The sequence below is a fragment of the Panthera uncia genome, assembly GCF_023721935.1.
Source record: "Panthera uncia isolate 11264 chromosome D3 unlocalized genomic scaffold, Puncia_PCG_1.0 HiC_scaffold_8, whole genome shotgun sequence".
Lineage (NCBI taxonomy): Eukaryota > Metazoa > Chordata > Mammalia > Carnivora > Felidae > Panthera > Panthera uncia.
Window position 1 is genome coordinate 75,210,036 of NW_026057586.1, and position 21,981 is coordinate 75,232,016.

General features: G+C 43.3%; 1 protein-coding gene and 1 long non-coding RNA gene across 3 annotated transcripts in view; one reads left to right on the plus strand and one right to left on the minus strand.

The window, feature by feature from the left end:
• Positions 1 to 20,311, plus strand: part of LOC125914103 (uncharacterized) — a 29,841-nt gene extending 9,530 nt beyond the window's left edge. The window contains exons 3-6 of one of the 2 annotated variants that reach the window (XR_007455198.1): positions 6,801 to 6,951; positions 18,630 to 18,771; positions 19,627 to 19,773; positions 20,156 to 20,311. This is a non-coding gene — a long non-coding RNA (uncharacterized LOC125914103). Of the gene's footprint in view, positions 1 to 446; positions 1,721 to 6,800; positions 6,952 to 18,629; positions 18,772 to 19,626; positions 19,774 to 20,155 lie in introns of those variants that run through there. The other variant, XR_007455197.1, reaches the window with a different exon arrangement.
• SIRT4 (sirtuin 4) lies at positions 4,760 to 19,051 on the minus strand. The gene is made up of 5 exons (XM_049619247.1): positions 18,860 to 19,051; positions 10,423 to 10,936; positions 8,092 to 8,383; positions 7,757 to 7,969; positions 4,760 to 5,197 (listed from the first exon to the last, which is right to left on the minus strand). Exons 2-4 carry the CDS (start codon positions 10,911 to 10,913, stop codon positions 7,817 to 7,819), a joined length of 936 nt encoding a protein of 311 aa, XP_049475204.1. The 5' UTR covers positions 10,914 to 10,936; positions 18,860 to 19,051; the 3' UTR covers positions 4,760 to 5,197; positions 7,757 to 7,816.
• Positions 20,312 to 21,981: the final 1,670 nt, after the last annotated feature.

Consider the following 21,981-nt stretch of genomic DNA (forward strand, 5'->3'; position numbering starts at 1 on the left):
GGCTGGGTGGAGGCATACCCAACCAAGCATGAAACAGCTCAGATGGTAGCTAAGAAGCTACTAGAAGACATCTTACCCAGGTATGGTTTTCCTGCCATGGTAGGATCAGACAGTGGACCAGCTTTTATCTCGCAGGTAATGCAGGCAGTAGCCAAGGCTGTGGGGGCAAACTGGAAATTACATTGTGCTTATAGGCCCCAGAGCTCAGGACAGGTAGAAAGAATGAATAGAACCCTAAAAGAGACCCTTACCAAATTAACCATGGAGACTGGCAGGGACTGGGTGACTCTCCTACCGAATGCCCTTTACCGGGTTAGGAACACTCCTTACACCCTGGGTTTTACTCCCTACGAGATCATGTGTGGCAGGCCACCCCCTATTATTCCCAACCTTCGAGCTGAACTTCTTGCTGAGTTTAAAGATCAAGAACTTTTTCTTTCCTTGAGAGGGTTCCAGAGGGCGCACGAGGACATTTGGCTGCGCCTCCATGCCATCTACAAGGCCGGCCCAACCCCGACACCTCATCAGTACAGGCCGGGAGACTGGGTCTACGTCAAGAGGCACCGCCAAGAGACCCTCGAGCCGTGCTGGGAGGGACCCTACATCGTGGTGCTGACAACCCCCACTGCTCTCAAAGTAGACGGCATTGCAACCTGGGTCCATCACACCCACGTTTGGCCAGCGGACCCCTGCTCAATCCGGAAGGACTTTGTCACGCAATGGGCTGTCAATCGAGACCAACACAACCTGCTCAAGTTCAAGCTACAGCGCATTCGACCCACCTAATATTGGTAACTCTGTTAGCTCTGCTTGTCACTGCTCATGCTGTTGAGAGTCCCCACGTCCCCCAAAACATCACCTGGCAGATCATAGACACCAGCTCGGGGACAATACTTAATCAGACTTCCCAGAGCCACTCCAGGGACACTTGGTTCCCAGAACTTTGCATAGACCTCCAAACTCTGCTCCCCTTGTCACCATATGCCCCCGGATTCCATGCACAGAACCTTTATTTCTATGTCTGCCCCAGCCACTCTCGCTCGAGCACATGTGGGGACGCGGCTGACTACTTTTGCGCCTCCTGGTCATGTGTCTCAACAGGGCACATCTGGTGGACCCCACCACGCACCGGAGATCTCATCGTGGTAAAGCGGCCCAGTGGCCCCCGACCGCCATATGCCTGGGGGCGCGGTAATCCCATAGTTATATCCTTTACAAGCCAAGGTAAAAAAACAACAGGATGGGAGAGTGGAAAAACCTGGGGACTCAGGATATACGACTGGGTTAGGCTGGGAGCCAAGGACAAGGGAACGTTATTTACCCTCCGAATGCAAGCAACTCCCCTTGCCCAGCAGTCCCCCACGGCGGTAGGACCCAACTAGTTACCTGACCTGCCCCCGCCCGGATGGCCACGCCCAGAAACACCCAGGCCCCGGCCACACGGCCCTCCACATCCCCTGTCCCTACTGGAGTGTCATCCGCATCTCCTGCCCCGGGTCACAACTTACTATCTGATACAGACCCCCTGTGGAGCACGGTTGTCAGAGCATACCAGGTACTAAACACTTCTAGGCCCGACCTGACCAAGTCCTGTTGGCTCTGTCTAGATGTCCGGCTCCCATATTACGAAGGTATTGCCATTAAAGGCAATTATACAACAGCCTCCAACTCTAGCTCCTGCAGATGGCAGCAGGCTACTGCAAGACTAACCCTCCAGGCAGTAACAGGGCAGGGCACTTGCAAAGGCCACGTGCCCCCTGGGCAGTCACATCTCTGTAGTGAAACCCTAACAGTCCCCAGGGAGACAGTGTATCTACTTCCCCCCAAAAATGCATGATGGGCCTGTTCCAGCGGCCTTGCTCCCTGCGTCCACTCCCAAGTCCTTAACTCCTCGAAGGAAGGCTTCTGCGTACTCGTGCAGTTGATCCCCAAGCTGGTGTACCATTCGGGGGAAGAAATATTTAACAGGTTAGGCTCTACTAACTCCCGAAGTAAAAGAGAGCCCATTACAACCCTAACTCTGGCTGCGCTCTTGGGACTGGGATATCCTCACTCGTCATCCAGGACAAAAACTACAGAACCCTAAGGGCAGCCATTGACTTAGACATAGAAAGAATTGAGAAATCAATTTCTCATTTACAGAAATCCCTTACTTCCTTATCAGAAGTAGTACTCCAAAACAGAAGGGGGTTAGACTTATTATTCATGCAGCAAGGAGGACTATGTGCAGCCCTAGGGGAAGAATGTTGCTTCTGTGTTGATCACTTGGGGGTCGTAAAAGAATCTATGGCCCTCACAAGGGAAGGGCTGCAAAAACGAAAGTTAGAGAGAGAACAATCTCAGTCCTGGTACGAGTCTTTGTTCAACTGGTCTCCCTAGTTAACTACCCTCATCTCGGCCCTTGCCGGACCCCTCGCCATCCTGCTCCTACTAGTAACCCTCGGACCCTCTATCATCAACAGGCTGGTCCAGTTTGTCAGGGACCACGTGGGGGCTGTCCAACTAATGGTCCTCCGTGCTCAGTACAAGCCCTAATAACTGAAGAGGACAAAATAGAAATGCAGCCGGTCCCATGATTGGGTCCGTAAGCTACATGACAAGGGGGGAATGAAAGAGCGGACCTAGGCCGGCCGACTCCATTTTGTTCTGTGTCCTCCATCTTGAGTGACTATGTCCCCCACATGGCCCCCTTTCTGGGGGAAAACCGCAGAAAGAAATTCCCGCTCAAACCTTAGACCACACCTCCTCCCCTTGAGTAACTTCCCGCTCACCCGTTCAAACTTCCCGTTCAAACCACGCCCGGCAACCTGCGCATCAGGACTCTGAACCTTCCCCAGCCAATCGGCTAAGGACACGACCATCACCCCACCAACTGCCCTTAGATCCCTATAAAACCTTTGTGCTTTTGAAACTCGCGCTCTCTCTCTGGCATCTCACCGCTGCGTCGGTGCAGGTAGGGGATTGAGCTCTAGCTAGCTCGAATAAAGGCTCTTTGCTTTTGCATCGGACTTGGCTCTCTGGTGGTCTTTGGGGATCACGAATTCTGGGCATAACAGTGAGAGACACTCAATTTACGACAGTATAAAAGAAATATGAGTTCCTGGGAAGGAGGCTTCAAGTGTAATGTACTTGTTTGCCTTTGTGACTTCTATTTCCTAAAACTGATAGCAGAGCCATGGAAGCATTTGAGGAAAGTCATGCCCAAAGCTGGGCTTATGTGGTCAGAAGCCTATAACCAGGGTGGTGACAAACTGATAGCACCCACCAGTTGGTTTGTTATTCCAACAGAGGACACTTATGGTGGATTAGGACTGCCATGCTGGTAAAAAGCAAAAGATGGAAAGTGAAGAGACATGAGAAGCATCAGCTTCAGGAAATGCCAAGTTCCTCTTGGGACAAATTTTTGGGGAAGAATTCCAGCTCAGGAAGAACTATGAACAAAATGAACATTCCTAAGGTCCTGAAGACTTGGTTTCATGAATTGTGTTAGCATTAGGTGATGGAAAGAGCCTGCCTTCCTCCCTAGCAACCTTACTACTGGACTTTAACCATTCCTGGTCTCCTTGGCCGGTTGTACTGCTGGCTTCTACTTCAGGCTGACTTCTAACCATAATCTTCAGATAGATAAGAAGCTGTTGTTTAAGAAGAAAAGAACTGGGAGGAAAGTCTCGGATTCTAGTCCTGGCTCTGAAAATATGCTGTATGGCCTTAGGTTCCTCCAAAATAAAAATGAGGAGGGATGGACTTAATTTGCTCTCATTCTGCCATTCCGTGCATGAATCTGGCCATTTTCTGGTAGAGAATAAGAATGGGGGAACAGCACATTCTCTGTGAGCCACTTGAAGCCAAGAGGTTGTATCTTTGTAGCCTTAGTACCTTACTGCTGTTATTAACCATTGACAAAATTGTGGTGAGAATGGCTTGAGATTCAAAAGACCCAGATTTGAATACAATTATTGGTGCTGACTTGGTAACTGAGCACATCTGATCCCGAGCACCTTAGGATCTTCATCTGCAAAAAAGCTGGAATGAGATTTACAACAACCTTACACCTCTTCAGAATTAATGACTGTGGGAAAACAGGGTTGTGCACATGAAAAGAACTCTGTTGGTTTCAAGCTCTTGGATTATCCCAGGTAACTATAATTTACTTCCTAGGTAGGTGCAGGATGACCATGTATTGCTTGCCCTAATTTTAGACAAAAGACTATCCAGAATAGGCTGTGATTCTTTCATCCGCTTCACTTTTGATGAGATTGTGCTGAAAGCTTTAGCCTGGTACAATGATTCTTTCGGGCTAACACAATAATCAAACAAGGCTTACTGCCTTGCTCAGCAGAAACAAATCAGCTTAAGAGCCCACTTGGGAATTCAGTTTCCTCTCTACACATCAGGTTTGAGGCAAGTGTCTCATCTGGCAGCTGAAATCCAGCAGAAATCTTTAAAGAACCATGTCATAAAGCCTCATTCTCTTTTAGCTGATTAAAAAAAAGAGTATAGGGGCGCCTGAGTGGCTCAGTTGGTTGTGTCAGACTTTGGCTCAGGTCATGATCTCACAGTTCATGGATTCAAGCCCCGCATCGGGCTCTGTGCTGACAGCTCAGAGCTTGGAACCTGCTTTGGATTCTGTGTCTCCCTCTCTCTCTCTGCCCCTCCCCTGCTCGTGCTCATTCTTACTCTGTCTCTCAAAAATAAATAAAAATGTTAAAAAAATATTTTAAAAAATAAAAAAAGAATATAAACATACAGCCCACATACCTGGTGTGCAAATGATTTCTTTATTCCTTAGTTAATAAAAAATTCATTCATACCATTGCTCATCTTTTAGAAAAATATACCAGAATGTTTCAGTTAAAGACATTTAACCATTTGGAATTCTAAATTAAGTCCTTTTCTTCTCCCCTCAAGCCCCACATTAGTGAGATTCCTGCTTAGTGCTCCAGAGACCATTCTGGCCTAAGTATTTCCCTAGGCCGTTTCTTCTGCCTGGTGAGATAAAAAGGAATCGAAAACAGTTTACCTATCAATAGAAGCTGCTGCTTTGAAAAAGTCTTTCTTCAGGGGCAAATTTCATCAGCCTGACTGAAACTTGCCCAGTTCATAGGCAGGCTGGGAGAAAGATGCTGGTTTGCTGCCCTCTACAGGCTGCACTCAGTGAGCAGTTAGTTGGAGGAAGGAGGGAGGAATCCTCAAGGATCTGGAAAGAAATGAAACAAGTTAATGCCGAATAAGCCGAGAGTGGGTGGGGGAAAATGATTTGTGAACATCAGCCTACCATTCAAGAAACCACAGCATTTAGGGTATGTAAAGAGGGCCACTATATCTTGTTAAGTGAAAACATGCACAGCTTGATTTGACTTTCATAAAAACAGACTTAGTTATACCAGAATGTTAAACTTTGGTTATCTAGGTGGTGGAATAATAGGTAATTTGCATTATATTCTTTTTACTTATCTGTTATCACCTAAACATTCTATAATATATATTATTCTAGTAATAAGCTAGCTAAAAAGTATATTAAAAAGTGTCTAGGCAGATACCATATGACTTTGCTCATATGAGGACTTTAAGACAAAGAACAGATGAACACAAGGGAAGGGAAGCGAAAAATAATATAAAAACAGGGAGGGGGACAAAACACAAGAGACTCTTAAATACGGAGAACAAACAGGGTTACTGGAGGGGTTGTGGGAGGGGGGATGGGCTAAACAGCTAAGGGGCATTAAGGAATCTACTCCTGAAATCATTGTTCCACTATATGCTAACTTGGGTATAAATTTAAAAAATTAAAAAAAAATTTTAAAAAAGTGTCTAGGGGCTCCTGGGTGGCTCAGTTGGTTGAGCATCCAACTTTGGCTCAGATCATGATCTCATGGCTCGTGGGTTCGAGCCCTGTGTTGGGCTTTGTGCTGACAGTTCGGAGCCTGGAGCCTATTTTGGATTCCTTGTCTCCCTCTCTCTCTCTGCCCCTCTCCCACTCACACACTCTCAAAAATAAACATTAAAGAAAAAAAAATTAAGTGTCTGTACTAAGGGGACTTCCTTGGTGCTAGTAATATTCTGTTCCTTGATCTAGATGCTTCATGTCTTCGTCAAACTGTCCACTTATAACACATGCACTACTCTGTATAGTATACTTCAATGAAAAAAAATTTTTTTTTAAGTTTATTTATTTACTTTGAGAGAGAGAGAGGCAGAGAGAGAGGGAGACAGTAAATCCCAAGCAGGGTCCATGGTGTCAGCAAAGAGCCTGACGTGGGGTTCAAACGCACAAACTGTGAGATCATGACCTGAGCTGAAACCAAGAGTCAGGTGCTCAACCGACTGAGCCACCCAAGCGCCCCCAAAATGATTTTTAATAGGTGGTTGTACAGGAACTCTCATTCGTTGGCGGGAATGCAAAATGGGACAGCCACTTTGGAAGGCAGTTTGGCAATTGCATACAAAACTACACAAACTTTTATCATATGATCCAGCAGTCTTGCTCCTTAGTATTTACAGCGACTTTATTCATAATTGCCCAAAACTTGAAAACAACCAAGTTGTCCTTCAGTAGGTGAATCAAATGTTAATACTGTGTGAGTGTATAGGGACAAGGGGCATATTGGAACCCTTTGTATTTACTGCTCAGTTTTGCTGTGAACCTAAAACTAAAAATTAAGGTCGCTTTTTTAAAAAGTGGTTGTACTTCCCTTAGAATATGCTAAAAACTACTGAATTGTACATATTACATGAATAAACTGTGTGGTTTGTGAACTATCTCAATAAAGCTTTTTATTTTACTTATTTATTTTTTTTAGAGAGAGAGTGTGAGCGAGGGAGAGGGGCAGAGAGAGAAAGAATCCCAAGCAAGCTCAGCGCAGAGCCCGACCTGAGGCTCGATGCTATGACCCTGGGATATGACCTGAGCCAAAGTCAAGAGTCAGCTGTTCAACCGACTGTGCCATCCAGGTGCCCCAAAGCTTTTTATTTTTTTAAGTGGTTGTATCCATAGATTAAAATAGATATAAAAGTACCAATACATGCTACAATATGGACGAACCTTGAAACTATTACGCCAAGTGGAGAAGCCAGACACAAGAGGCCACATCTTCTGTGAAATGTCTAGCATAAGCAGAAACAGACTAGCTATTGCCAGGGTAGGGAGAAGTGGAGGGGTTGGGGAGGGTGGAGTGACTGCTGATGGGTACAAGGTTTCTTCCTGGGATGATGAAAATATTCTGGAATTAAGACAGCTGTGAGTCATGTATAACTTTGTGAGTGTACTAAAAGCTTAATTGTATACTTTGAAAGTGTGAAAAGCTGTTATTTAAAAACAGGAAAAAAAGCAGTGGTGGATTTTGAAACCTTCTAAATGGCTGTGTGCATAGAGCTGGAAAAGAAATATCTTTCAAACACTGTAGCTTAATGCACATTAAAGAATTAGTTTTAATTACTAGTGGCCATACATTAAGACGCCTATTTATTTTTATTTTTATTTTTTTACATTTATTTATTTTTGAGAGACAGAGGGAGACAGAGCACAAGTGGGAGAGGGGCAGAGAGAGAAGGAGACACAGAATCCGAAGCAGGCTCCAGGCTCTGAGCTGTCAGCCCAGAGCCCGATGCGAGGCTTGAACCCACAGATTGCGAGATCATGACCTGAGCCAAAGTCGGACGCTCAACCGACTGAGCCACCCAGGCGCCCCAAGCTGCCTATTTTGTCAGTGCTCTTTGTTGAATGGGAACTGGAATCAGTATCTAGGAAAGCATTTACCTTTAATAGCAGGATTCAAGTGAAAGTTCCAGTTTCTGACTCAGGAGCATCAGACTGTGGTCAGCAGGGGTCTATTAGAGGCAGCAGTTCTCCGCAGCGAGAATCCAGTTTCAGACACGCCAAGTCATCTGACCGTGTGGGCCCAATGTTAAGTATTGCAATTGGGAGCTTCTTCTCTCGGGCAGTGAGGATGAACCTGTAACCAGAGTAAACCTTACAAGGAAAAGACACAGGTAAGAACTCTCAATGTAGTTAGAGGTAAACCTAACAGGGAGCCTCTCCAGGGCTCTCCAGCCCGCAAAAGGGGCCATTCCCACCCTGACCAAGTCAGATACCTGTAAGGATGATCCCACTACCAAGAGGGAGTCAGCTTCTTTTACACGCCTGTGCACAAAGTCAACCTTGTCAGGGTTCACTGTGTCCCCGAAGAAAACGACATCTGGTTTCAGGGGGCCTCCACATCGGCAGGACGGGACCCGAAAGCTCCGTACCTGCTCCTCTGTGAGAAAGACGTCGCCGTCAGGAGCCAGGCCATGGGCCTCGGCACTCCAGGTGGGGTTCAGAGCTTCAAAACGCTCTTGTAACACCCCCCGGGGAATCTGTTCACCACAGTTCAAGCAAAGGACCCTGAAACCAAAGAAGAGGCTGACTGAACAACTGGTCCCGAGAAGGCATGAAGCTGCCAAAAACATCTCATCCCCAACCAGTTGTAGCTCCTCCAACACTGTTCACTGTTTCTAGCACCCAGTCTTTCCCCCAAGGTAGGAATACCTTCTCATGTTAACTACCACCATTCCTTACCTTCCTCCTACTGCCAACTCTAGAACAAGCAGTGTACCTCTGCTTTCCTTACTTACACGGCCTGCTTAACCTGTTGGCTCATTTTTATCCTTAGTGCAACTGCAAATGCTTTACCGAATGACTTCCTTAGTGCCCAGACCGTGCTTTTCCTCCCTCCCTCTCCTCCTCCAGGGTGATTGTTGCTGTCCATCACCACCGTCCCTCTAAAACACTCTTCCCCTCGGTGTCCTAACCCAGTGACTCGCTTCTCTCCTCACTTCCTTAATCATGAGTTCGTGTGAGGGCAAGAACTTTGAATCCTTTGACCACTGTGCTATGGCCACCACCTAGACTCCACCTAGGAGTCTATAGGCTCCTGCCTATAGACAGGAGCCACTCAATAAATAGCAGTTATTTTAAGAGACCAGCCGGGGGGGGGGGGGGGGGGGGGGCGGGGAGGTAAAGTAGACATGATATAATTTTTGTATCTGAGTGATGGTACATGGGAGTTCATTATACTACTTTCTTATTGGGAAGATTTGGAACTTTCATCAGGAAAAGAAAAGTTTAATGGGGCCAGGGCCATCATTAGCTCTCAAATTCCCCTGATACCACCTTGATCTGGGTCCTTCAGGCTGACCTCCCTGAGCCACACTCTCTAATCCTGTGTGGCTTTCCTCAAATGCTATTTTTATCACATTGCTTTCTTGCTCAGAAACCACTAATAGTCCCTTTTGGTCTCTCACAAAAGACCCAAATTGCACTGTACTATTTTCAGATGCACCCATGATTTGGGTCTAGCCTTTCCAGACAATCTGATTTCACAGTAGTCTCCACAGAGGCCAGGCCAGACTCCTCTGGGCTCTACAAATCCTCTTCATTTAGAAAGCCCTCTCCCCTCTTTTGTTCAGTCAGACCTGAGCCAGACTCAAGCCCCACCTTTCCCATAAAAGCTTGACCGATTACTCGAAGCTTTACTAAATCTGTTTCTCTGAACCTCTAAAGCATGTCTATCACAGACCACATAATTTAACAATCACATATGGAATTGTCTGTTGTTAAACATGTTATTTTTGGATCCCCCCCACCCCCAGGAGATTACAAAGTTCTCACATATAAAGTAGAGCATGTTTTATGCTCTTTGGTTTTGACCCTTCCACACCACCAATAGCACACCACACGTTGTGGCACCCGATAAATATTTTATGATTGGCAGGAGGATCTCTGGGGCTTAATAATAAGGAAATGGTCTCCAGTTAGCTTCAGGTTATTTCCAGGGCTACATGTGTTCATTCCATCAATATTTACTGGGTTCTATTTGCCAGGCTGTACTGTGTTCTATGTGTCCAGGCATCAGAGATCCACCAGCTTATAGACTATGCTGTTGGTGCTTTGCTCATAGTCCCCTCAAGACACCCTACAGCCACTTGTACACAGTTCTCTTATAAGCAACTTCTCGCATCTCTCTTGCTTAGGGGGTTTACTGGCCAAGGAGTTGCAGAGTCAGTGTTAGGGAGTTAATTCCCATAGAAAGACCCTCAACCGTTAAAGGATGGGACATGGTAGATAAATGCCCAAGCTTCCTCAACTTTCAGTGAGACAATTCTGAAGTATGCTCCAGACAGAGGGCCCCTCAAAGGATTGAGTTCCAGCTCCCCAAAGCAGCAACCCATTCATTAACATGCCCTTTTCTTGACTTTTCTTGCCTACCCTGTTTCATTTCCCCACTCCCTCAATGAGTTTGCTGGGATCAACTCCAAAATAAACAACTTGCTCCCAAATCCTTTTCTCAAGATCTAATGAGGACAAAGTGGTCAAGACAGCCAAGGTCCTTGCTCTCATGGAGCTCACATTTCTGCATTCACACTATTTAGACCTTCCTGCACCTGTGCATGCATCCATGGAGTTCTGTCAGGCGCTGACTCCCTGCTTTAGTGTGCAAGGCATCCACATTTTGGGTCACCAACCAGTACAGCTTTCCAAGTCTCTCCCAGTTGCTCAAGGCCCAATGTGCAGGGTTAGGCTGCAGGGAGGAGAACCGAGGCCAGCCGACAAAGTTTCTTGCCCAGTACCGCTGGCGGACTGGAGCACTCCGTAGAAAATCCCCATGCTGGATGGGTTTCCGGTCAGTGCGGGCATAGAGTCCCACCTTTTCTGACCTGTAGTCTGGGATCCCCGACTCAGTGGAGATTCCTGCCCCAGTCATCACTAGGAGTCTCTTGGACAGGGTGATGAAGCGCTGTAACTCTCTGATCTTCTCAGGGTCTAGAGGTGGACTCGGTGGCACAAATAACCCAATGGATCCATGTGAGCACTGCTGGCTGATGTTCACCATCCAGCGGCCTTTCGCTGCCCTGAGAGTCCACCTACAATTCATCTTTGTTCTAAAGAGAAAGAAACCTGATGGGAGAAAACAAATTTTAAAAACTAAGGCCGCCAAAGGGCACCTGGGTGGCTCAGTCTGTTGAGCGTCTGACTTCGGCTCAGGTCACAATCTTGCAGTTAATGAGTTCGAACCCCACATGGACTCACTGCTGTCAGTGCGGAGCCCACTTCAGATCCTCTGTCCCCCACCCCACCCCTCCCCTGCTTGCATTCTCTCTCTCTCGAAAATAAACATTAAAAAAAATATATATATAATATATATATATATATAATATATATATTATATATATATATTATATATGTAGGGGCACCTGGGGGGCTCAGTCAGTTAAGTGTCCTACTTTGGCTCAGGTCATGATCTCATAGTTTGTGGGTTCGAGCCCCGCGTCAGGCTGTGTGCCGACAGCATGGAGCCTGGAGTCTGCTTTGGATTCTGTGTCTCCCTCTCTCTCTGCCCCTCCCCTGCCTGCACTCTCTCTCTCTCTCTTGCTCTCAAAAATAAATATTAAAAAAAATGTTTTATATATAATATAATATATAAAATACATATAAATATATAGATATAATATTTATAGTATATGATATCTATATAAATAAAACTAAGGTAGCTGAAACTAAAAACAGAACTACCCTATGATCCAGCAATTGCACTATTAGGTATTCACCCAGAGGATACAAAAAGACAGATTTTAAGGGGTACGTGCACCCCAGTGTTTATAGCAGCATTATCAACAGTAGCCAAACTATGGAGAGAGCCCAAATGTCCATCAACTGATGAATGGATAAAGATGTGGTATGTATACATAATGGAATATTACTCAGTCATCAAAAAGAATTAAATCTTGGGGCACCTGGGTGGCTCAGTAGTTAGGTGTCTGACTCTTGATTTCAGCTCAGGTCATGATCTCACAGTTTGTGAGATTGAGCTCTGCTGGCGCAGAGCCTGCTTGGGATTCTCTGTCTCCTTCTCTCTCTCCCTCCCTCCCATGCTTGTGCATGTCCCCCTCTCTCTCAAATAAATAAATAAACTTTAAAAAAGAATGAAATCTTGCCATCTGCAATGACGTGGATGAAGCTAGAATGTATTATGCTACGCACAATAAGTCAATCAGAAAAAAATACCATATGATTTCACTTATTTGTGGAATTTAAGAAATAAAACATATGAACCTAAAGGAAGGGGGAGGAAAAAAAGAAGAGAGGGAAACAAACCACAAGAGACTCTTAAAAAAAAATTTTTTTTTTAGGGGTGCCTGGGTGGCTCAGTCAGTTGGGTCTCTGACTTCGGCTCAGGTCATGATACCAAGTCTTGTAAGTTCAAGCCCTGCATCGGGCTCTGTGCTGACAGCTCAGAGCCTGGAGTCTGCTTTGGATTCTGTTGTCTCTCTTTCTCTCTCTCTGATCCTCCCCCACTCCCACACTGTCTCTCTCTCTTTCTCTCTCTGTCTCAAAAATAAATAAACATTAAAAATTAAAAAAAAAAATTTTTTAAGTTTATTTATTTTTGAGACAGAGAGAGACAGAGCATGAATGGGGGAGGGTCAGAGAGAGAGGGAGACACAGAATCTGAAACAGGCTCCAGGCTCTGAGCTGTCAGCACAGAGCCCGACGCGGGGCTTGAACTCACAGACCACAAGATCATGACCTGAGTCGAAACTGGATGCTTAACCGACTGAGCCACCCAGGTGCCCCTAAAAAAATTTTTTTTAATATTTATTTTTGCAGGAGAGAGAGACAGCATGAGTGGGAGAGAGGCAGAGAGAGAGAGAGAGGGAGACACAGAATCTGAAATGGGCTTAAGGCTCTGAACTGTCAGCACAAAGCCTGACTCGGGGCTTGAACTCAAGAACTACCAGATCATGACCTGAGCTGAAGTCAGACGCTTAACCGACTGAGCTACCCAGGCACCCCAACAAACCACAAGAGACACTTAATGATAGAAAACAAACTATGGATTGATGGAGGGAGGTGGGTGGGAAATGGGCTAGATGGGTAATGGGTATTAAGGAGGACACTGGTGATGAGCACTGCGTGTTGTATGTAACTGATGAATCACTGAATTCTCCTGAAACCAATATCGCACTTCATGTTAACTAAAATTTAAATTAAAAAAAAAAAAGACCCCCAAAACAAAAACAAAAGTAAGGCAGCCATCAACTGATGAATGGATAAACAAAATGGGGTCTATCCATATAAGGAAATTTACCTATAAGCATAAAGTTCTGATATATGCTATAATATGGATAAACATCAAAAACATTATGCTAAGTGTAAGAAGTCAGTCACAAAAGGACAAATACTATATGATTCCACTTATATAAAATTTCTAAAATCCACAAATATATAGAGACAGAAAGTAAATTAGTAGTTGCCAGGGACTAGAAGATGCATCAGAACTTTATTTATTATTTTTTTTAGTCTTTCCCTTAGGCTTTTTTAAAATTCAAGGATAATTAACATATAGTATTATATTAGTTGCAGGTGTACAATATAATGATTCAACAATTCTATAAAGTAGTCATTGCTCATTACTAGAAGTACATGCTTAATCCCCTTCACCTATTTCACCCATCCCCTCACCCACTTCGCCTATGGCAACCACCAGTTTGTTCTCTATATTTAAGAGTCTGTTTTTGGGGTGCCCGGGTGGCTTCAGTCAGTTAAGTGTCTGCCTTCAGCTCAGGTCATGATCTTGCAGTTCATGAGTTCTAGCCCTGCATTGGACTCTCCATGCAGAATCTGCTTGGGATCCTCTGTTGCTCTCTCTCTGTCCCTCCCCAACACATGTTCACATTCTCTCTCTGTCAAAAATAAACAGACATTTTTTTAAAAAAAAACGGGTTTCGGGGCACCTGGGTGGCTCAGTGGGTTAAGTGTCCAACTCTTGATTTCAATCAGGTCATGGTCTCACGGTTTGTGGGTTCAAGCCCCTTGTTGGGCTCTGCACTAGCAGTGAGGAGCCTGCTTGGGATTCTCTCTCTCTCCCTTTCACTCTCTCTGCTCCTTCCCCGACTCACTCATGCACTCACATGCGCTCTCTCTCAAAATAAACTAAAAATGTTTTTAATAGAGTCTGGTTTTTTGCTTATCTCTTTTTTCTTTGTTCATTTGTGTTTTTTTTCCTTAAATTCCACGAGTGAAATCATGTGGTATTTGTCCGATTTATTTCACTTAGCATTATATCCTCTACATCCATCCATGTTGTTGCAAATAGCAAGATATCCTTCTTTTTTTAATAATTTTTTTAATGTTTATTTACTTTTGATAGAGACAGAGCATGAGCAGGAGATGAGCAGAGAGAAAGGGAGACAGAATCTGAAGCAGGCTCCAGGCTCTGAGCTGTCAGCAGAGAGTCCGACGCGGAGCTCGAACTCACCAACTGTGAGATCATGACCTGAGCCGAAGTCAGATGCTTAGCCAACTGAGCCACCCAGGTGCCCCAAGATATCCTTCTTAAGGCTGAGTAATACTCGTGTGTGGAGTGAGTGTGTGTGTGCATGAGTGTGTGTGTGTGCTGACATCTTTATCCATTAATCTATAGATGGACACTTGGGTTGCTTCCATATCTTGGCTATTATAAATAATGCTTTAATAAACATAGAGGTGCATATATCTTTCCAAATTAGTGTTTTTGTTTTCCTTGGGTAAATATCCAGTAGTAGAATTACTGGATCATGGAGTAATTATATTTTTAATTTTGTGAGGAAACTCTGTACTGTTTTCCACAGTGGCTGCACTAGCTTGCATCCCCACAAATAGTGCACAAGGGTTCCTTTTTCTCCACATCCTCACCCACACTACTTATTTGTCTTTGATTTTAGCCATTCTGTCAGGCGTGAGGTGATTATCTCATTTATAGCCGAAAAGCAAAGGCAGCATATAGGCATCAAACATCAACAACTTCCTCCAATGTCAACATTAGGAAAAGAGAGAATACCAGACTAGACTCTTCATGGAAGACCACACCACTCCTCAAGATGTGGTCTTGGGAGAAAAAAAAAATTGAACTCGACAGTGATCAAGTCTCTAGAGTTTAACAATTTATAGGAAATACAGAGGCCAAAGCAATGTTAGATGATATCATCGGTCCATCCATGAAGTTCAGGCCATGGGAAACTCTACAGGACAGAAAAATCAGCTTCTTCAACAAATAAACTGCAAGAGATAGAAGTAGATCTGAAGGGGGAATGATAGATTAAAGAGCTTTAAAGACATACTAACCAAATGTAATCTGTGGGCCTTATCTGGAACTTTACAACACTAATAATTGGAAAATTGAACATTAACTGTATGTTTGATATTAAGAAATTATTGTTTTGGGGGCGCCTGGGTGGCTCAGTCGGTTGAGTGACCGACTTCAGCTCAGGTCATGATCTCATGGTTTGTGAGTTCGAGCCCCGCGTCAGGTTCTGTGCTGACAGCTCGCAGCCTGGAGCCTGCTTCGGATTCTGTGTCTCCCTCTCTCTCTCTGCCCCTCCCCCACTCGTGCTCTGTCTCTGTCTCAGAAATAAACATTAAAAAAAATTTTTTTTAATAAAAAAAAGAAATTATTGTTTTTTACGTATGGGGGCTTCTGGTTGGCTCAGTCAGTAGAGCATGCAACTCTTGATATCAAGGTTGTGAGTTCAAGCACCATGGTGGTCTTAGAGATTGCTTTAGGAAATTTAAAAAATACATATTTAAAGAAGTGTTTTATGTATGACAAATGGTATTGTGATTTTTTTAAAAGTCTTCATCCTATAGAAGTTACAGACTGAAATATTTGGGTGAGATGATATGTCTGGGAGGATTTATTTCAAAATAATATAGAGGGGGCAGAGTAGATAGAAATATACTGTATAAATGAAACAAGATTAGCCACGAGTTGTTTATTTTTGAAGCTGGGTGATATGTCTGTGAATGGGGTTCGTTATATTATTCTATCTCCACAATAAAAAAAATTTTATATAGGGCACCTGAGTGGCTCAGTCGGTTAAGTGTCCAACTTTGGCTCAGGTCACAATCTCACGGTTCGTGAGTTCAAGCCCTGACTCAGGATCTGCATTGGTGGTGCTGAGCCTGCTTGTGATTCTCTCTCTCCCCGTCTCTCTCTGCCCCTTCCCCACTTGCTCTCTCTCCCTCTCTCTCTCTCCGAATAAATAAATAAACTTTAAAAAAGAAACAACAGAAGTGCCTGGGTGGCTCAGTTGGTTAAGCGTCTGACTTGGGCTCAGGTCATGCTCTCATGGATCATGAGTTCAAGCCCCATGTCGGGCTCTGTGCTAACAGCTCGGAGCCTGGAGCCTGCTTCGGATTCTGTGTCTCCCTCTCTCTTTCTGCCCCTCCCCTGCTTGTGCTCTCTCTCTCTCTCAAAAATAGATGTCCTAGTGTGCCTAGGATAGTGGTAGTGCAGAAATGCCAAAAGCTATGAGATAAAGTAACAATGCTTATATCTTTTGAATACTTTAAAGGTGTAAGAGATATGATCTGAAAAGTGAGGGGAAAAAAAGAATGGAGTACTTTGAAGAGAAGCTAAAATGTGGAATGTTTCACCTTAAAGGTAGATAAAACTCTAATATCTGGACCCTATCAGCAGTCATATAGTATTTGAATAAAACATATTTGAAATTAAATGTACAAAGTGAACTAGGATAGGTAACTTAAAAGTATGCCTCCCTCATGTTGCCCTGGATCTAAACAAAAATAAAAGCAAGGGTACATGATTATCAACAATACAGAGATAAACAAGAACTAAACTTAGCCTAAAAATATATGGACTAACTGTAAGGAAGGAATTGCAAATAAAGAAAAGCTTGGGTTAGCACTGTCATTTACCCCAAATAGTCCACCCTAAATGGGATTTGGGAGGTTACTGATGAGATTTCAAAACTCATCCAATTTATACCTATAAGCTGACAACCCAAAAGGTATATGATAATCAGCAAAGTTGTACACTGAAATATTTATGGGATGGGTGATGAGAGCCAACAGCATGATATTGAGAAATGACTGGGGAGTAGGAATTTGTTGGCATTGCACATAATACTGTCCTCTTGAAGACAAAATCTAGGTTTTAGAAAATGTATCAGAGAGGAGTACAGGTTTTTGCATAATCTAAGAAGACTCTCCATCCAGACCATACTACTTCCAGTGGCAGATTGCATGCTTATCTGAACAACCTACAAATAATGAATTAATCAGTGACTTCAGTATCTTAAAGGATGGGCCCCCCAAATAAACAAGAATATCTTTCCCTGGAAAGGTGCAGCCTCCTCCCCCCCCCCCCCCCCCCATACACACCTAGAGTGTATTTATAACCTTACTTTGTAATCCAAATCAATCTTTTGTAGAATTTGGGAGGGTGTGAGCTAGCTCAGGATGTGAGAACTCAAGAATGTACTGAACATTGGGGCTCCAGGCTTATAGAGTAAACTGACCCTTGCCAGGGGTGTACTACCTTCTCCCCACTATCCCCACAAAGATATGAGAAAATAATCCCATCATGGCCAGTTTCAGGCTACCAATGGTTTAACAACTGGCTAGCAAGTTCCTAAATGTCTAACAATTGGCCTTCACCAGGAAAAACTGATTCCGGCCCACCTCCCCTGAGTCCCATGAAGTCCAACCTGAAACAACAAGGCTCCCTTTTTATATCTTTTTAAAAATTTGTTTTGGTCAAGAATTTCTAATACCTTCCACAAAATAAAATCTTGTCGCCACACTGGACTATTGCATAACAACCCAAGCCAATCTTGTCTTCTTGACCTCTTAAGAACCTACAACCAGAGGTCTACTATGCTTGGCCATCAGATGGAAATTAACTTAAAATGGTTGGTGAATCTTCCAAGACTTTTTGCATTCAAGAAAAACTGTACATTTTGGTTTATTTAAAAAATGGTGGAAGGGACTCTAAAAAAATGTGGATTTTAAAAAGGGAGTGTAAAATAAAAATTGGTAAAGCAGGACTCTAGCATAACATAAGACCTATTCTGTCTGTCCCAATAAAACCTGGCTGGTCAGAAATAAACTTCTTATAAACTTCAAAAGAATAATAGCTTACTCCCGATATCTTTTAAATCTTTTTTTTTTTATGTTTATTTATTTCTGAGACAGAGAGAGACAGAGCATGCGTGGGGGAAGGGCAGAGAGAGAGGGAGACACAGAATCAGAAGCAGCATCCAGGCTCTGAGCTGTCAGCACAGAGCTCGACGCGGGGCTGGAACTCACAAACCGTGAGATCATGACCTGAGCCAAAGTCGTCGCTCAACCGACTGAGCCACCCAGGCGCCCCTCTTTTAAATCTTTTAATAGGGAATTGTTATTCCATCTATGTCTACATCTAAAGACGTCTTCCTCAGAGGAATACACTTACAATTTTAGTTACTACCATCCCTTGGGAAACCGTGTGTTCCATAAACCTACTTCCTATTTTATAAATCAGAAATATTTCTTCATAAGCTAAGAAGCATATTTGAATTCCAGTATGCCAAGTGTTGATGCAGTTGCTGCTCAGACTTTTCTGACTTTTGATTTTTATGGCTTTTGGCTTTATTACTGTAACTAAGCACATGCACATCTTTTATTCTACTTTCCCCATATTCTTTTAGTTTACCCTCAATTGCAAACACGACATTCTAACAAAGCTTTGACGTGTTATTTAACATAATGCAGAAATTCTCTAGTGACACGCACCCCATATGTAAACATTATTTTATGCCTGGCTTTCCAGATCTAGTTTCAGGACCCCGATTTCTCTAGAAATCCACAGCAACGCTTGAACCGCTGAACAAATACAGTCTGGATTCCTGAGACCAAAGGGCTCGGGAAAATCGCTGAAAACCCGCTATACTGGAACAGCTGCTCTCCGCCAGGTACTACTAAAGGGCAAAAAGTTTATATAGAATCCCTCACAACAAATTCACAACGTCTAGAAACCTGCAACCCCCACAGAACACTTACCTTCCACACCTTAAAGAACACTTTACGTCTGACGACGCGACGAGCTGGCTCCTTTTGCATTTTGGGAAATGCAGTCCAGGAGGCAGAAATGATGCCAGGAAAACTACAAGTCCCACAATCCTCTGGGTGTCACAGATGAGGGATCCAGATTGTGTAGTAGCGCCCCCATCTGCCTTTCCTGGTCAGAGGTGTTGAACATTCACAGGAGCGAAATGTGCCCGCTGTCTCCTAAGCCAACATGTTAGTGTCCCTTTGAGAGAAGTTGTTAGAGTTTGAAGACGAGTGTGCTCAGTGCAAAATAGTATATCTAAACAGTACTAAGTTACGAATTCATTGTTAAGATAGAAGCTTTAATAATGTATCTAGATTAGACTCATACTGAACTTCAGTGATTATGATCCTTTGCACTCACTGTGAGGAAATCAATTTCCCACCTTGTAGTGGGGTGTGAAGAAATACATTAATATCTGAAAAATTCATGTTTTTGCAGTTTATATGAAAAACTAAAGCCACAGATAATATACAAGGAATAATGTGTTTACTCACTTGGCTTCTCCAATTTTCTTTATTCTCTTTTGTGGTTTTATTACATTAACCAACACAGTGCCCAGGTCTCACTCCCAGAGATTCTGATTTAATTGGTCTGGGGAGATGCCTGGGCATCAAGACGGTTTACAAACTTCCCAGTTGTTTCTAATGTTTGTAATAATGAGAACCACTGTTCTGTAGCATCACCTAAATAAGACATCAATCAATTTGTGTTTTAGAACATCAATCAAAGGGCAGCTTACTGGAACCTTGAAGACCACCTAAGGAGCTACTTCCCCTGTTTTAAGATAAACTGAAGCCCAGAAGTGTATTGTGGAAGCTGGAGTCAGAGTTTGTCTCCTGATCCTCTCATTGAATGTGTGGAGGTAAATATCTGTAAAGTCACCCCGTTTAGGAGTTTGGGAGCAATACCTACACAACAACTCAGATAGGTCACACTGCTGGGAGAATCACCTGACATGACAGGTTTTTTGTGCCTTAGTTAACCTGACCACATTGGCTGAAGGAAAGGACCAAAATGTAGACTGGAAATTTTTACTAAGTCAAAAAAATTGCAATCAGGAATATTTCCTGCACATATGGGTATTGGATCAAAACCTATTAAAATGCCAAAACACTGACATTTTCTCCCCCCACCCCAAGTTTATTAAGAAAAATTTCAAACTCATGTTGTTTTTTTCAGTTCGCCAAGTAGAATAAACATCGTTAATTGAGAGACTGACTAATACAGAACTATTGTGCTTTTAGGCCCCCCAGAATCTCATGTTCCTGGGAGAAGTTAGCTGACTTTTCAATTTTTCTTAGTGCTGGAAAGTCATCCGTGGAGGATGAAGTCATCCAAGACAGCTGGTAAAACACACAGTGTCACCATACCAGGAATTCATGACTACGTCCTTGATTGGATCAAAGTAAAATAATATAAAATTAATCAAGTTACTAGTCTTTTTTTTTTTCTTGATAATTTTTCCTACCCTGGCAGTTATGGCTGTGGGGGGAAAAAAAAGCTACACATCAGCATCAAATAGGTCTTTTAAAGATGTCATTTTCTCACCTAGATGATGATTATATGAATGATCACTGAGGAATACTTTCTTTGAACGTTTCATGTTTGAATTTTTTTTTTAAGATTTTAAATAATCTCTAGATTTTAAGTCACCCTAGGGCCACCTAGGTGGTTCAGTCAGTTAAGCCTCTGACTCTTGATTTCGGTTCAGGTCATGATCTCATGGAACCAAACTGTGAGATCAAGTTGGCTTCAGCACAGAGCCTGCTTGGGATTCTCTCTCCTCTCTCTCTGTCCCTCCCCCTGCTTGTGCCAGTGCACACACACACTTTCTCTCTTTCCCCAAAATAAGTAATCTCTACACCCAACCTGGGGCTGGAATTTACAACCCCCAGATTAAGAGTCACATGTTCCACAGACCGAACCAGCTAAGTGCCCCTCATGTTTGAAATATTTTATAATAAAATGTTGGGGGAGAGGCGCCTGGGTGGCTCAGTTGGTTAAGCGTCCGACTTCGGCTCAGGTCACGATCTCTCGGTATGTGAGTTTGAGCCCCGCGTCGGGCTCTGTGCTGACTGCTCAGAGCCTGGAGCCTGTCTCAGATTCTGTGTCTCCCTCTCTCTCTGACCCTCCCCCGTTCATGCTCTGTCTCTCTCTGTCTCAAAAATAAAATAAATGTTAAAAAAAAAATTTTTTTTAAATAAAAAATAAAAAAATAAATAAAATGTTGGGGGAAATGTAATTTTCTTAGAGACTATTTACATCTTAATGAGTAGCAAAAACCAAAAGTATTTTGGAGAATATAGTTCAGGGATGAAAGAAGTCTGAATATAGGTTTCTGACAGCTTTCCATTTGTCAAGGGAAAAACAGGCCCTGGGAGCGAAAGTTACTTCAAACTTCGTGAACTGTGAACATTTCTATGAAAATAGCCTTTTCCAGCCTATCTCCTCTGAATTAAGGTGTCCAACAGAAAACCCTTTGGGATTAAAAAAGAATTCTTAAAAAAAAGAAAGAAAGAATTACCATATGACCTAGAAATTCCCCTTCCAACTATGTACAGAAACGAATTGAAAACAAGGATTCAGATGGATATTTGTATGCCACTGTTTGTAGAAGGATTGCTCACGAAAGCCAAAGATGGAAACGAAGCAGATTCATAGAATAATGGATGGATAATTAAATTCCATACAATAGAATATCAGCCATAAAGAGGAATGAAATTCTGATATATATACTACAACATGGATAGACCTTAAAACATTATGAAATAAGCCAGACAGGCGCCTGGCTGGCTCATTCGGAAGAGCATACAACTCTTGATCTCGGGGTCCTGAGACCCGCGCCATGAGTGGGGTATTAAGTATTATTACTTAAATAAATAAACTTAAAACAAAAAAAAAGTCAGACGCCAAAAGTCAAGTAGTGTGATTTCGCTTATATGAGGTACCTACTGGAGTCAAATTCAGCGACAGAAAGTAGAATACAAGTTTCTAGGGGTTGGGAGAGGGAGAAATAGGAAAGGGAGTTAGTGTTTAATGGGTACAGAATTTCGGTTTGGGATGATGAAAA